Raw genomic sequence first — 15,215 nt, 5'->3', positions numbered from 1 at the left:
TGAAACTTTCTGTGGTTATAGGGTAAGGTGCCAAGGGGGCGATTAGTGGAAAGGGATGAGTGGCCAAGGTGATCCAGGAGGGAATGGTCCCCATGGAAAGCAGAGAGAGGAAGATGAGCCTGGTGGTGAGATCGCATTGTAGGTGGCAGAAATGGTGGAGATATTTGGATGCCTCCACATCCAATAAATGGCATATGTTGGATGTGGAGACTGGTGGGGTGGTGGGCGAGGACAAGGGGAATCCACATTATAAGGAAGGAAGGGGCTATGGTAGGTGTGGAGGAAATAGAGGAAATGCGGGTGAGTGCTGAGTTGATGGCAGTAGAGAGGAGGCCACGTTTTCTGAAGAAAGAGAATATTTAATTGGATAAATTAAATGAGGTGAGAGAATAGGGGAAAAATCATGACCTAACTTTGTGACCAAGAGAAGGTAGATTGTATGATAAATCTCACAAAGCTATTTAACATCAAAGAAAATGTTTTATGTTGTTTCAGATTTGGATGCTGGGGTTAAGGAAAGATCTATCAAAGAGGCAATTCCATTATGAGGAGTAAAACGATGTCTTCCTGATCCATTAGATGTGACAATTCTGTTTATATCACAGTGGTTGTGCAGAGGATAAATGGAGCTTTGGACATGTAGATCCTGGTGGGCTCCGATGGGAGATGCTATGTGACACTGCACGAAAGGGTCTGTCTCTCATCCTTGTCTTCTCCTCCTTCAATTCCAGGAGTATTCTCATATTCTCCATATTGTACCTGGTTGGGGACATTGTTTTGTCAACCACTGCTATTTTGGTCCTGATTGGGGATTCTGGGTGAGTATACAAACCTTGGTGAGTGGATGTGGATGGTGTTGTCAGCATTGTGCCTGGAACCTCATGGAATGACCAGAGGCATTCACTTCACTGCTTCCTTTTACCCACACTTGGCTCCATACTTCTGCAGGCTGCCCAAAGATCCCAGTGCAAGTTTTGTTTTGAGTCCTGGATGTGCAGGAATGTATCTCCAGAATTCACTAAAAGAACCTGGCATGATTTCCTCTGGGATGACAGTGATCACACCCTCAATTAATGAAATCAAATGACCCCAGTCCTTGGCTGCAACTGTGCCAGGTATGGTGAGTCATTTGTTTGCCCTATTGTGTGCAGTTCTGGTCTCCAAATTATAGGAAGAATATAAATAAGGCTGAGAGGGTGCAAATAAAGTTTACAAAAATGTTGCCTGGATTGCAGTATCTTGAATACAGAGAAAGATTGAGTTGACTGGGACTTTATTCATTGGAGCGTAGAAGGTTGAGAGGGGATTTGATAGAGGTATTTAAAATTATGAAGGGAATAGATAGAGTAGATGTGAATAGAGTCTTTCCCCTGAGGGGTGGAGAGATTGGAACAAGGGGTCATAAGTTAAGGGTTAGAGGGCAAAACTTTAGGAGTAATATAAGAGGATGCTTCTTCACTCAGAGAGTGATGGCTGAACGGAATGATCTTCCGGAAAAGGTAGTTGCAGCAAGGTCAATTCTGTCATTTAAGAGGAGGCTGGATGAGAACGTGGATGTGAGGAGGTTGGAGGGTTACGGGCAGGGAGTGGATAGGTGGAACTAGTAGAGTTTCATGTAAATTGGTGCGGACTAGAAGGGCCGATATGGCCTGAATCCGTACTGTAAATTGTTAAATGGTTATATGGCATTACTTGTAAATGAGACGAGAGTTTCAAAATGGTCGCAGAGTCTTCACCATGGAAAGAATTAAAGAAAAAACTTTATTTACAGTAAGGTAGAATTTGATTCTGGCCATTGAAACGTGCTGCCCCAATTACACCCAATTAACCTCCCAAACCCAATTCTTTAGAATGTGGGAGGAAACTCACACACAGGGAGAATGTACAAACATTTTTACAGACAGCTTCAGATTTGAACCTAGGTCGTTGGTGCTGTAATAGCACTGCGTTTACCTCTACGCTAACTCGGGTCTATCAAAAGTCTTTGTGCTCCTTGGAACTATCAATGGGTCTATGAATGTCCCTAGCCATGATTGTCTCTCTGTCACTGGGGCAGCTGTCCTGGTGGCTGACTAGATGTGGTTGGAGGGATGTGGAGATCAAACTGTTTTAATAACCCATTTTATCTAACTTAAATATGACTTATGGGACATGGAGCTAAGCCATGACCAAGGTATGGAACAAAGTTGAGGTAGCTGAGATTGGGATGTCCTTGTGTGAATTGGGCCAGACTTCTTCCTTCCCAAAAACTGTGATAACATCTTCTTTCTCCCTTCATGATAAAGCTCATTCCTGCTAACAACCACCTTTATCAGCATTGGTAGCCGAGAGATCGATTGATCACAGTCACCAGCCCTGCTGCAGCCATTCACATCGATACACAGGAGACTGCAGACGGTGGAGTTTGAAGCCAAGCATACTCTGTCGGAGGAAGTCAGCGGGTCGAGCAGCGTCCATGTGAGAAAAAGAATGGCTGATGTTTTAAGATTAAACCCTTTATCAAGACGTTATCAAGAGTCTCGATAAAACGCTGACCATTATTTTTCTGTCACTGCTCAGCCCCATTGAGTTCCTCCAGCAGATGATCATTTGTGGTCTCATTATCTGGAGTTATCAAACCCCTGGCTCCTTCCTGACCTCCCCACTAAATGGGGAATGAGACATAATAATTCTTACATCTGGATAAAAATGTCCAGGGCCTTGGGCAGCTCTCTCCACTGGGGTGATGGGCTGCCCATGTGAAATTGAACCCTGCCCTGTTGCTTCACCCATTAATTCCACCATCTTGTTTAATTTTCTCTTTGCAGGGTGGGCTCCTACATTGGGCTTTTCATCTTTACCTTGGGATCCGGTGGCATGAAATCCAATGTGCTTCCTTTTGGTGCTGATCAGATTGATGCGAAAGAGGTGAGGATAGATTAACCTCTGTGTTACCGAGAGTCTGGGACTGCCAGAGGGCACGTGGTGGTGAATAAGGAGGTAGATTGAATGACTGACCCAAGGAAGGAAGAGTGGAGATTAGCAACAGCGAATCTCAGCAGGGCCTTTCCCCATGTAAATTATTCATAAATTTAATTTTATGAATTTTTCTACCCTGCGATGAAAAGTTATACATTTCAATGCCATCACTTCTCTTTTCTGTAAACTAAACATTAAATCGAACCTGCTTCAATTCTCCAAACATGACAAACCCCCAATCCGGGCATCTTTGTACTACTTCCATCATAAATCTGTCCTTCCCTCGATGGGAGACCAGCCCTGTCCTTCATATTGTGGAGGCAATCTTCTGATTTCATGTTGTACCAACTCATTCATTCGTTTGATACCAGCAATATCATTCTCCTAGCTTTTGAAAAAAATTTCCATTAATTTTTAATGTTGTGCACCCATATTTCTCGGCCCTTACACCATTTAACACAATTTATGACCTCAGGATATTCCAAGCCAATTAACTATTTCCATTTGAGAAACACAAGAGTTGCAGGTGCTGGAAGCTTGAGCAAACTATGAGAAGTTGGGTAAAGTCAGCAGGTCGGGCAGTGTCCACAGTGAGAAATGGGGACAGTTAATGAAATATAGGAGTGGAATCAGGCCATTCAGCCCATTGAGTATGCACCACCATTCCATCATGAGTCGAGGCTCTTTTTCAAGACTCGAGACTGTTTTGACTTAGATGTCGACTGAATGTAAAATAAATTCTTGCTGGAACCCTAAAGGGTGTCAGTGTGATTGTGAAGGAATATGTAAGGGAGGGTTTGTTGTTACTAACTGGGATTGTTCCTCCTTTGCAGGAGAAGCGGTACCGGATGTACTTTTCTTTTTTCTACTTTTCCATGAATTTGGCATCTTTCATTGCTGGGATTTCCATACCAGTTCTGAGAGGTAAGGGAATGTGGTGAGTAGGTGGATGAACCAGTCAACAGGCCGGCTGGGGTAAGGTGCAGCTCCTGCAAGCTTTACAGTCCATGCTGTCAGGGGATGAGACAGGAGGAAGACTGAGAAAGGTCCTTCCAAGGCCATCAGTACATGACTGTGCCTCTTCAGGTTCATGATATTACTCTGAACATAAGACTAACACAAGAGACACTGATTACCTGGTGAAACCAGTCTGTAGGGCACCCATAAACCTATTGCTGGAAGTCCTCATGGTCTTCAGGGACATTGGAATGTACGGTACATAGAAGATAGAACATAACAGTACAGGCCATTGTATAGGCCACAATGTTTTTAATGTAAAAAAAAGACATACAGCATGGTAACAGGCCCTTTTGATCCCCAGCCCCTGCCGCCCAATCACACTCAATTGACCTACATCCACAGGTACGTTTTGAACGATGGGAGGAAACCGGAGCCTCCAAAGGAAACCCATGCAGACATGGGGCGAACATACAAACTCTTTACAGACAGTGTGGGATTCAAACCTAAACCCAAATGCTGGAGCTGAAACAGTGTTGCGCTAACCATGCTGGCCTACTTCACAACAATTTAATTTTCATACCTCACACCTATAACCCTCTAATTATTTTACATCCATGTGCCTTCTAAGAGTCCTTTGAATATCGCTTTTGTATCAGTATTTGCCTCTATCACTACTTCCAGCAATGTATTCCAGGTACCCACAATGTGAAAAAATGCCTACTTCTGACACCTCTCCTAAACTTTCCTCCACTCATAAATCAGATGCCCTCTGGTATTTGCTTCTGTCGCCCCAGGAAAATGGCTCTGGCTGTCAATCCAAATTATCTAATATACCTTATTAATTCACCTCTCATCCTTTGTCTCTCCAAAGAGAAAAGCCCTTGCTCTGTAAACCTTGCAATCCAAGACAATCTTTCCCATCCAGGCAACATCCTGGAAAATCTCCTCTGCACCCTCTTCAAAGCTTCCACATCTTTCCTGTAATAATGAGGTGACCAGAACTGTACTCATTATTCTACCCCTGTGGCCTTTCCCCAGCTCTCTCTCTCTCACTCTCACTCTCTCTCTCTCTCTCTCTCTGTCTCTCTGTCTCTCTGTCTCTCTGTCTGTCTGTCTGTCTGTCTGTCTCTCTCTCTGTCTGTCTGTCTCTCTCTCTCTGTCTTTCTCTTTCTCTCTCTGTCTGATTCTCTCTCTCTCTCTCTCTCTCTCTCTCTCTCTCTGTCTCTTCCCTTTTCCTTGTTTCTCCTTTCACTGAGCCAAAATTAATTCTCACTTCCCCTCTTATCATATCCAATTAACACTTTTTGTTGGTCTGGACCCCTTTCCCTACCAGTCTTCAGTCTTTATTCTGACGCTTTCCTGTTCTTTGCTTACTCCTTGAAGATGGTCTCAGGCCCAAAATGTTTTAGATGTACATTCTGGTCCACTAGTCCAGCTGCCCAAATAACTTACACACCCGGTATGTTTTGAATAGTGGGAGGAAACTGGAGCCCAGTTGCTTGAGGCTGCTGGTTTCTTGAATTCTAGATAACAAGGGTTTTACTGTAACTAAATGCTCACTATTTCAGTATATTCATGATGGAGAACAATAGTTTAGTGGTAACCAAGGGAATTAAGGAATACAGGGAGAATAGAGAGAGAGAGAGTATTCAGATTAAATCACATTAAGATTAGCTATGATTTTATTGAATAATGGAACAAGTTCAGAGTTTGATTTAGGATCCCAATATTTAATCTAAATGTGCCCCTGGCTGTTCATCGGGTATTAGTTTCTGACACGTAGCACTGCTGTGAAAGTGGACCTGCAAAGACTTTTTTTTGGAAAATTTTATTTTTCATTTGCATCAATGCATACATGTAATTCTTCATCATGTAACAATAAAATGTAATAAAAATGATACAAAATGATATATAAATATTTCTTTTTATCCCCATCCCCCTCCCCAAAAGAAAAAGAGAGAAAAAAATAAAAAACCCTGAATTTATTTATCATTCATTATTATATATTCCTAACATATTATTCTATCCTGTATGTATTAATTGGGAGGAACAAGTGTTATGGACAATAAAATCCATATAGGGTTTCCAAATCATATAAAAATTCTCAGGTTGATTCCTTAAATTATAAGTAATCTTTTTACAATGTTATACAATTTTGAATTTCCATGTGCCATCTATCCGACCTTATAAAATGATCTGTCTTCCATGTTACTGCCATATATTTCTGTGCCACCGCTGTTGCTACACTCAAAAATTGTTGTTGATATTTATCTAACTTAAATTTAGTATCAATGTCATATAAATCACCAAGCAAAAATATTCTCGGATGACTTGCGAAGATTTGGCAAACAAACACAAATACAGCTGCCAAGTGCATTACTGTTGCTTTGCAAAGTGTGGGAACTCCATTACAGCAAGATGCATTACCACATGCAGCTAATCTAGCCACAAGGGAGTCTGCCGTGTGGCTGTCAAGTTACGTAGTAATCAGACAAACTTCCAGCTTTCCAGAACATTTGAACAGACATTTCCATACAAGTAGATATTTTTTTTAGGATGTTTCTTAGGATTCATTACACCAGGTCATGCCCCTTTCCCAATGGTTAATACTCTTTTACTGTCTTCACAATCAGATTCAGTCTTGTTGAATCATCAACACTTAAAATGGAATGTTCTCTGCTTTCTAATTTTTTTCACTACTTTAAGACTCACCTTCACACTACTGCCTGACCAACCTTTCTGCTCTTTGGTAAACGTTTTGTGATGTTTGATCTCAGTACTTCTGGTCTGTGGTGCACTATCGAACAAAAGCAAACACACAAAACATAAAGTCTGTTCAACAGGCTTTATTTGACATAAACTTCCACAGAGCTAGCTGTGAGAAGTGCTGTTGCAAGCTCTGAGACTGTCTTCGAAGGGCTGGCTCTGGATTATATCCCGGAGGGTGATTGACAGCCGACTGGGTGGAACTTGGTCCATTCAGGTTGGCTGATTGACAGCCAGCCAGGTGTTGTCTTGTCCCCGTGCTCTTCTGCAGGTACAAAGGTTGTTCCCTGCAGTAGGTCAGTGGTGTATCACTACATGGTCAATGGCCTTTTGTATAATTATAACACATTAATAATACAGTGATGAATATTATGGTCTGGATGTGCACTGGAGATTATGGTGGAAGTGACATATGTATTGTTATAATGAACTATTCTTTGTTCCACTTACAGAGGATGTCCAGTGCTTCAGTTCGGACTGCTACCCCCTTGCATTTGGAGTCACTTCCATAGCAATATTTGTGGCTTTGGGTAAGAAACAAAACACAAAAGTCTGCAGACACTGTGATTGAAGTAAAAACACGAAGCTGGAGAAAATCAGCAGGTCAAACTGTACTTTATGAAGCAAAGATAAAGATCCAGAACTGACAATTTGGGCTTGAGCCCTTCATCAAGATATAAGCAAAATGTCGGCAGGTGCCTGAAATCAGAAGGGCCTTCTATTGTGCTTGTATAGTTGAAAATACGAAATGGTTCACACCCAAATTGTTGATTGACCATTTTTACTCAAGATTCAAGATTCAATTTATTGCCCTATAATGAAACAGTGTCACATTACACAAAATTGCTTTTCCCTGAAGTGCTTCAGATAGTCAGTGACAGGGAAGCAAAAGAGAGTTCTCCAGAATCACTCCCTCCAGCGCTCCCGCAGCCACATAGAAACCAGAGCAAACCATTGGCAACCCGAGCTCCAGATCCGAAACTCCAATATGATTACGATCCGCTCATTGCCCTTGGCACCCTCTTGCATCCCGATTCTGGTATCCATTGAGCCAGTTTCAAGCCCTCAGCCTGTGTGGGTTTCTCACCTAAAGTCTCCAACAGCTATTGAATGTGTTTGATTAAGTACTTTGGAATAGTTTGACTCGGGGTGGGGGGGGGGGGTGGATGGCACTGAAGCTTTTGATAGTCTTCTGCCACTAGCGGGTTTTACCACACCCAGATTTTTGGGGAGTTACTACACTATTTTGTGATTGAGAACTTTTTTTTTTAGTTGGGGTTTCTTTTTATATATAGGGGGGGGGAAGGGTTATTTTATTTAGAAGGGATTTTTTGGCAAGGTGAGCAATATTCTGTAATAGTATGAAGACTGTATTGTTAGGGTAAAGTAATGTCTAATTTAAATTTTGCAACTTTTAATGTACAGGGATTGAATAATCCGATTAAGTGTAAACATGTATTGGCTTATATAAAAAAAAATGAAAGTTGATATTGTTTTTTTACAAGAAACACATTTGACTGAAAAAGAACATTTACAATTGAAGAGTGATTGGGTTGGATATGTAATTGCTTCTTCTTTTAATTCTAAAGCAAGGGATGTCGTGATTCTGATTCATAAGAAACTATCATATGAGTTGGAATCATTTCCGGAGATTGTTGTAGGGTTTTGATGGTGAATTGTAAAATCTTTGCAGAACCATGGACATTGTTGAATATTTATGCACCTAATGTGGATGATGATCGATTTATATCTGAGGCTTTCTTAACATTAAATCCAGCAATGAAAATATGTTGGTTGGAGGGGATTTTAATTGTGGTTTGGATCCATTACTGGATAGATCTCCGAAAAGTATAAGGAAATCAAAGATGGCGATAGAAATGGGATCTTTGATGAAAGATTTGAATTTGTTGAAATTTGGAGGAGAATAAATCTGACAGAAAAGGACTTTTAAAAAAAAATTCATCTAGACCATATAACCATATAAAAATTACAGCATGGAAACATGCTAATTTGGCCCTTCTAGTCCACACTGATCCAAGTACCCTCCTCTAATCCCACTTACCAGCACCCTGCCCATATCCCTCCATCCCCCTCCCATCCATATACTCATCCAGCTCTTTCTTAAATGACAAAATTGACCCTGCCTCCACCACCTTTCCCGGAAGCCCATTCCACACAGTAACCACTCTCTGAGTAAAGAAGTTCCCCCTCATGTTACTCCTAAAACTTTGCCCGTCAACTCTCAACCCATGACCTCTTGTATCCATCTCTCCTACTCTCAAAGCCTTTCCACATCAACTCTATCTATCCCTCTCATTATCTTAAACACCTCTACCAAATCCCCTCTCAGCCTTCTACGTTCCAAGGAATAAAGACCTAATTTGCTCAATCTTTCCTTGTATTCCAGATGCTGAAACCCAGGTAACATTTTTGTAAATCTTCTCTGCACTCTCTCTATCTTGTTAATATCCTTCCTATAAATCGGTGACCAGAACTGCTCATGGTTCTCTAAATTTGGCCTCACCAATGCCTTGTACAGTTTCATCATTACTTCCCAACTCCTATATTCTATGCACTGATTTATATAGGCAAGCATACTAAAGGCATTCTTCACCACCCTATCCACATGCACTTCTTTCTTCAGGGAACAATGCACCGTTATTCCTAGATCTTTCTGCTCCACTGGATTATTCAACGCCTTCCCATTTATCACGTATGTCTTGCTTTGATTATTCTTTCCAAAGTGAAGGACCTCAGCATTAAACTCCCATCTGCCATCTTTCTGCCCACTCCTCTAAGCAGTTTAAATCCCTCTGCAATCTTTGAAAACCCTCTTCATCATCCACAATTCCCCCTATTTTAGTATCATCTGCATATTTACTAATCCAATTTACCACCCCATCCTTCAGATCATTAATACATATGACAAACAGCAACGGTCCCAATACCGAATCCTGAGGTACACCGCTTGTCACTGGCCTCCATCCTGACAAACAATTATCTACTACTCTCTAGCTACTGTTGAATCCATTTGACTATCTTCAAATCAATACCCAGGGACTTAGCCTTCCTAACGAACCTCCCATGCGGAACCTTATTGAAGGCCTTTCTGAAGTCCATATAGATAACATTCACTGCTCTACCCTCATCAACATTCCTAGTCACCTCTTCAAAAAATTCAACAAGATTGGTCAAAAACGACCTTCTACGCACAAACCCGTGTTGAGTGTCCCTGATCAGACCCTGTCTCTCCATATACTTATATATACTATCTCTAAGAACGCTTTCCATCAATTTACCTACCACAGACGTCAAACTAACAGGCCGATAATTGCTAGGCTTGCTCCTCGAACCCTTTTTAAACAAAGGAACCACATGTACAACACACCAATCCTCCGGCACGATATCCATCTCTAATGACCTTTGAAAAATCACTGCCAGAACCTCTGCTATTTCCTCATTAACTTTTCTCAAGGTCCTGGGGAAAATCCTGCCAGGACCTGGAGACTTATCTATCTTTATATGTTTCAAAAGCTCCAGTACTACCTCTTTCTTAAACACTATAGTCTCCATATTTACCCCCTTCTCCATATTTACCCCCTTCTCCATATTTACCCCCTTCTCCATATTTACCCCCTTCTCCATATTTACCCCCTTCTCCATATTTACCCCCTTCTCCATATTTACCCCCTTCTCCATATTTACCCCCTTCTCCATATTTACCCCCTTCTCCATATTTACCCCCTTCTCCTCAGTAAATACTGAGGAAAAGAAATTGTTCAAGTCCTCTTTTCATTTTCTAGAATAGATTTGTTCTTGATTTAGGCACATTTGCAGGCTTGAGTAGAGCTGGCTGAATATAAGAGTAGGGTTATATCTCATCATTCTACGTTGATTATTTCTTGAGTAGGTTCTAAAGTGTTGCAATCAACTTACTGGTGGAGATTTAATGTAATGTTATTGAAGAAACCAGAGTTTATTACTTCTGTTAAGGAACAGATAGCTTTGTTTTTGGCTGAAAATGCTAATTCAGTTAGTAGTAATTTTGTAATGTGGGATGCTTTAAACAATAGACAATAGGAGCTGGAGTAGGCCCTTCAGCCCGTCGAGCCAGCACCGCCATTTTACAGATCATGGCTGATCACTACCATCAGTACCCCTTTCCAGCCTTATCCCCATAACCCTTAACTCCTTTGCCCACTAGAGTCTTATCTAACTCTCTTTTGAACATAATCAGCGAATCTGCCTCTACCACCCTCTGTAGATTCACACTTCTCTGGGTAAAAAAAGCATATTTGTGTGGTCAAATTATTAGTTAATCCATGAAAGTAAAAAAAAAACAGTATCTGGCAGAAAGTTTGGTGTTGGGGAAACAATTACTGAGTTGGAAAAGAAGAAGGTTACAGAAGATAAGAAAGCAGCATTAAATAAGTTGAAATTATGCTATAATACTTTACAAACATATCAGTATGAGCGATTAATTCAAAGATCTAAGCAATGTTATTATGAGTTGGATGAAAGGGCTCATAAGGTATTAGCTTGGCAATTAAAAACGGAACAAGTATCGAGAACTATTAGTGCTGTTAAAAAGAATTCAATAGTTACCTATAAGTCTCAGGAAATCAATGACCAATTTCATTCATTTTATCAGAAATTGTATACTTCTGAGAGAAATCAGGATGATGGTTCTATTTAATCCTCCTTATCTAAGTTAAATTTACCGGTTTTGGGGGAGGAAGAGGTAAAGGAATTGTAAGCTCTGTTTACAGATTTTGAGATTAAAGAAGCTACACAAGAGATGCCAAATGGAAAGTCGCCAGGTGATGACAAATTTTCAGTGGAATTTTATTAAGTGTTTTATGAAGATTTATCTTCTATATTTATGGCCGTGTTGCAACAAATAACTGAAGATCAGTCATTACCAGAATCTTGTTCAAGTGCGATAATTACAGTGATTCCAAAGAAAGATAGAGACCCATTGAATGTAGCTTCAAACTGACCTACTTCTTTATTAAATGTGGATTATAAAATAGTGGCTAAAGTATTGGAAAATAGACTTGCTAAATATTTACCTCAGTTGGTACATACAGATTAAACAGGATTTATTAATAGATGTGCGTCTGACAACATTCTTAGATTGATAATGTTGATCAATGCATTGAGACAGCATCTCAACCAACCAATGGTGGTTATGCTTGATACGGAAAAAGCATTTGATAAGTTGGAATGGAATTTTTTATTTCAGGTGCTGGAGAAGTTTAATTTCAGCCCTCTTTTTACTGGTTGGGTTAAGGTATTGTATAAAAATCTGGTTGCTAGGGTGGTGACAAATGGCCAAACTTCTTTGCTATTTAAATTATCACGATTAACTCTGTTGTCCATTGTCACCAGCCTTGTTTGCATTGGTCATTGAACCATTAGCTCAGGCAATTCGACAGAACGACAAGGTTAAAGGGATAAGAATTGCAGATGATGAATATAAGATGAATTTATTTGCTGATGATGTATTGGTTTATTTGACACATCCAGAACATTCTTTGAAATATTTACAAGAATGTTTGGTTCAATTTGGGGAGTTATCTTGGTATAAGGTGAATTGAGATAAGAGTGAAATATTGCCAATTTTGGAAGGGGATTATGAAGAGTGTAAAAATATTATAAAATTAAGATGGTCTGATAAAATTAAATATTTTGGGGTAACTGTGAATGCAAATTATCAATCTTTATATAAGTTAAATTATGTACCTTTATTGAAAAAGATTAAAATTAATTTGATTAAATTGTTAGGATCTTCCATTAACATTAATAGGTCGAGTAAATTGTATTAAAATGAATATTTTTCATCATATTCAATACTTATTTCGGCCAATTCCATGTTTACTTTCAAAGGGTTTTTTTCAGGATTTGAATAAGGTGGTGAGGACATTTTTATGGAAGGGAAAATTAGCTTGAGTAGCTTTACAGAAACTGGCATAGAAATATGCACTAGGTGGACTTCAGTTGCCCCATTTTCAAAATTATTATAAAGCGACACAGTTGAAGTTTGTTAGTAGAATGATGGATATTAATCAGCCTCCTAGTTGGGCCAAAGTGGACTTTGATGTTCACCAGTTTATACATAAGTGGAATTTGAATTTATTGCAGGGATATAATATGCCGGTATTAAAACATTTGTTAAAGATATGGGTTAAAAGAAATGATATTATAGGAACAAAGGGTAAATTATCAATCCAAACTCCATTATATCAAAATCAGCTTATTCCTTTTTCAATGTTTAATAGGTATTTAAAGATATGGTATTCTCAGGGTATAAAAGTGATTCAGGATTGTTTTGAAGAGGGACAGCTTCTTTCTTTTAATCAACTGAGGGAGAAATTTGGTATACCAATAAATTCTTTATTTGTGTATTACCAACTTAGAGCCTTGATAAGGGATAATTATGGAGATGAGTTTACTTGAGTTAACGAAATTTGAATCTTTGATTTCCTTTATACCAAAGAGAGGTTTTATTTCAGATATGTATCGATTGTTACAGGAAACTATGGAAAAACTGAATTTGGAGAAATCTAGAAATAAATGGGAAAGTGATTTAACTTATGTGTCATGAAGGGCTAACTAAATTGACTAATGTAAGATATGGTTTGGTTAATTATAATTTTTTGCAGCAGTTATATTTGACTCCTGAGAAATTAAAAAAAAAACAGATATAGTCATTCGGATTCTTGTTTTAGATGTGGGTTAAGTACTGGGTCTTTTTTGCATGTAGTTTGGTCCTGTGATAGGGAACAACCATTTTGGGAAAAAGTTAGGCTGGTTTTGGAGAAATTATTTAAAATTAAATTACCATTAGATCCAGAGATTTTTTTGTTGGGTTATATGGTTTCTTTGACTGGTTTAGGGTTGGATAAGTTTCAAATAACATTTGTACGTTTGGTGTTATCTGTGGCACGAAAATGTGTAGCAGTTACTTGGAAAGACAATGTAGAGATTAATATAGCTCATTGGCAGAATGAATTGAGATCTCGTATTTATATGGAGAAAATAACATATAATTTACATGATAATTATTCTTTTTTTATTAAAATGTGGTCAGCTTATTTAGAATATATAGGTTTGGAAATATCTTAAAATATTGTATATGTTTTATGGGGTTTTTTTTGGCTCCCCTTGAGGGGTCTGGCTGGGGCAGGGGGAGGGAGGGGGGTTTACTATATTATATAATTTTTTTGTTGTTATTGATTTTATGTTCTTTTTAAAAGTTTTAAATAAAGTTTTTTTTTTAAAAAGTCACCAACACCCCGCTGCTTGTGTGGGTCCTTCAGCTACAGAACCCCTCACTGGTTCACTGCCATGGTCACCATCCCGTGGGTCATCTCCTCTGCTTCTCCTCCATGTTCTCCGTTTTCTGGTGCCCTGCGCCATTTCTCCACTTCCCCAGAGTCTGCAACCCCTCGTGGCCGCTGCCATCAGAGGCGCCACCATCTTGGGTGCAGAACCTGTGGGATTTTAAATAAAGCACCGTTGGCTCCTTTAACAGGCTGTTTATAGCCTGTACAGAGTAGATGGCAATCAGACTGGATGGTTGAACCCCACGGAAACATTGTGCCTCTGCTCCCTGCAGGTCTACACCAGAGCTGCTATTTCAATGACATCCTGAGTTCCTCTGGCAATTCTTTGTTTGCACCAGGGATCTGGTTAACCCCGAGACAGATAAAGAGCAAAGCTCGTGTATGCAACAATATGGAATGTTAATGACAGTGAGGGAATGTCTGTACTGTGGTCTCTTGCTTGGTTTCAGCTGTCACAGTGACTGCACTGCCAACAGGTAAAGAGCGAGGAAATTATAAAAAGTGATATATGTGTAATCGGACTGAATAAAGAAGACTGAGTGCTCTTTGTCTGACGTAAGCTGCCTTGTTTTTCAGTTGTCTTTGTCTTGGGCACATCATGGTACAAGATCTACCCACCAACTGGAAACCTATTCTGCAAAGTGGTGTGTGCCACAGGGGTGAGTAGTTCAGTATATAACCAGACACAATTTGCTGATCACTGCAACAGGGGAGAATTCTCCAGGTTAAAGAAAAAAATCAATGAATGATGATTGAATTTCAGAAAACCTGTGGTCTCGCATGTGTGCAGGGGTCCACACTCGAGTCATACTCACACAGACTCTTGAGCTCAAAATGTTCCACCCACATCCCTCAAAACCCAACCTATCAATGTATTTGTCCAAGTTTTCTTAACAAAATAAAAATAGTACCTGCCTCACTCACCTCCTCGGCAGCCCATTCCACACACTCACCACCCTCTGTGTAAAACCATTACCCCTCAGGTTCCTGTTAAATCTCTCCCCCCTCACTTTAAACCCATTCCCTCACTCTGGGCAAAAGGCTCTATTTATTCACCCGATCTATACCTCATGATTCTATCCACGTCTGTGAGATCACCCCTCATCCTCCTGCACTCCAAGGAATAAAGCCCCAGCTCAACCTCTCCCTGTAGCTCTTCCATGTTGGCAACCTCGCCTCAGT

General features: G+C 39.9%; 2 protein-coding genes across 6 annotated transcripts in view; one reads left to right on the top strand and one right to left on the bottom strand.

Annotated features, from left to right (window-relative positions):
* The window catches only part of ace (angiotensin I converting enzyme (peptidyl-dipeptidase A) 1), a 135,400-nt gene that overhangs the window by 13,331 nt on the left and 106,854 nt on the right, over positions 1–15,215 (bottom strand). The window lies entirely within an intron of this gene.
* Positions 1–15,215, top strand: part of LOC138746757 (solute carrier family 15 member 1-like) — a 90,555-nt gene that overhangs the window by 46,928 nt on the left and 28,412 nt on the right. For all 5 annotated transcript variants that reach the window (XM_069905141.1, XM_069905142.1, XM_069905144.1 and 2 more), the window contains 5 exons: positions 732–818; positions 2,808–2,907; positions 3,792–3,882; positions 7,137–7,214; positions 14,610–14,692. In XM_069905141.1, coding sequence (XP_069761242.1) covers positions 732–818; positions 2,808–2,907; positions 3,792–3,882; positions 7,137–7,214; positions 14,610–14,692 — 439 coding nt within the window. The remainder of the gene's footprint in view (positions 1–731; positions 819–2,807; positions 2,908–3,791; positions 3,883–7,136; positions 7,215–14,609; positions 14,693–15,215) is intronic.

The sequence above is a fragment of the Narcine bancroftii genome, chromosome 12 (assembly GCF_036971445.1).
Source record: "Narcine bancroftii isolate sNarBan1 chromosome 12, sNarBan1.hap1, whole genome shotgun sequence".
NCBI lineage: Eukaryota > Metazoa > Chordata > Chondrichthyes > Torpediniformes > Narcinidae > Narcine > Narcine bancroftii.
This window is presented reverse-complemented; position numbering and strand designations above follow the sequence as displayed.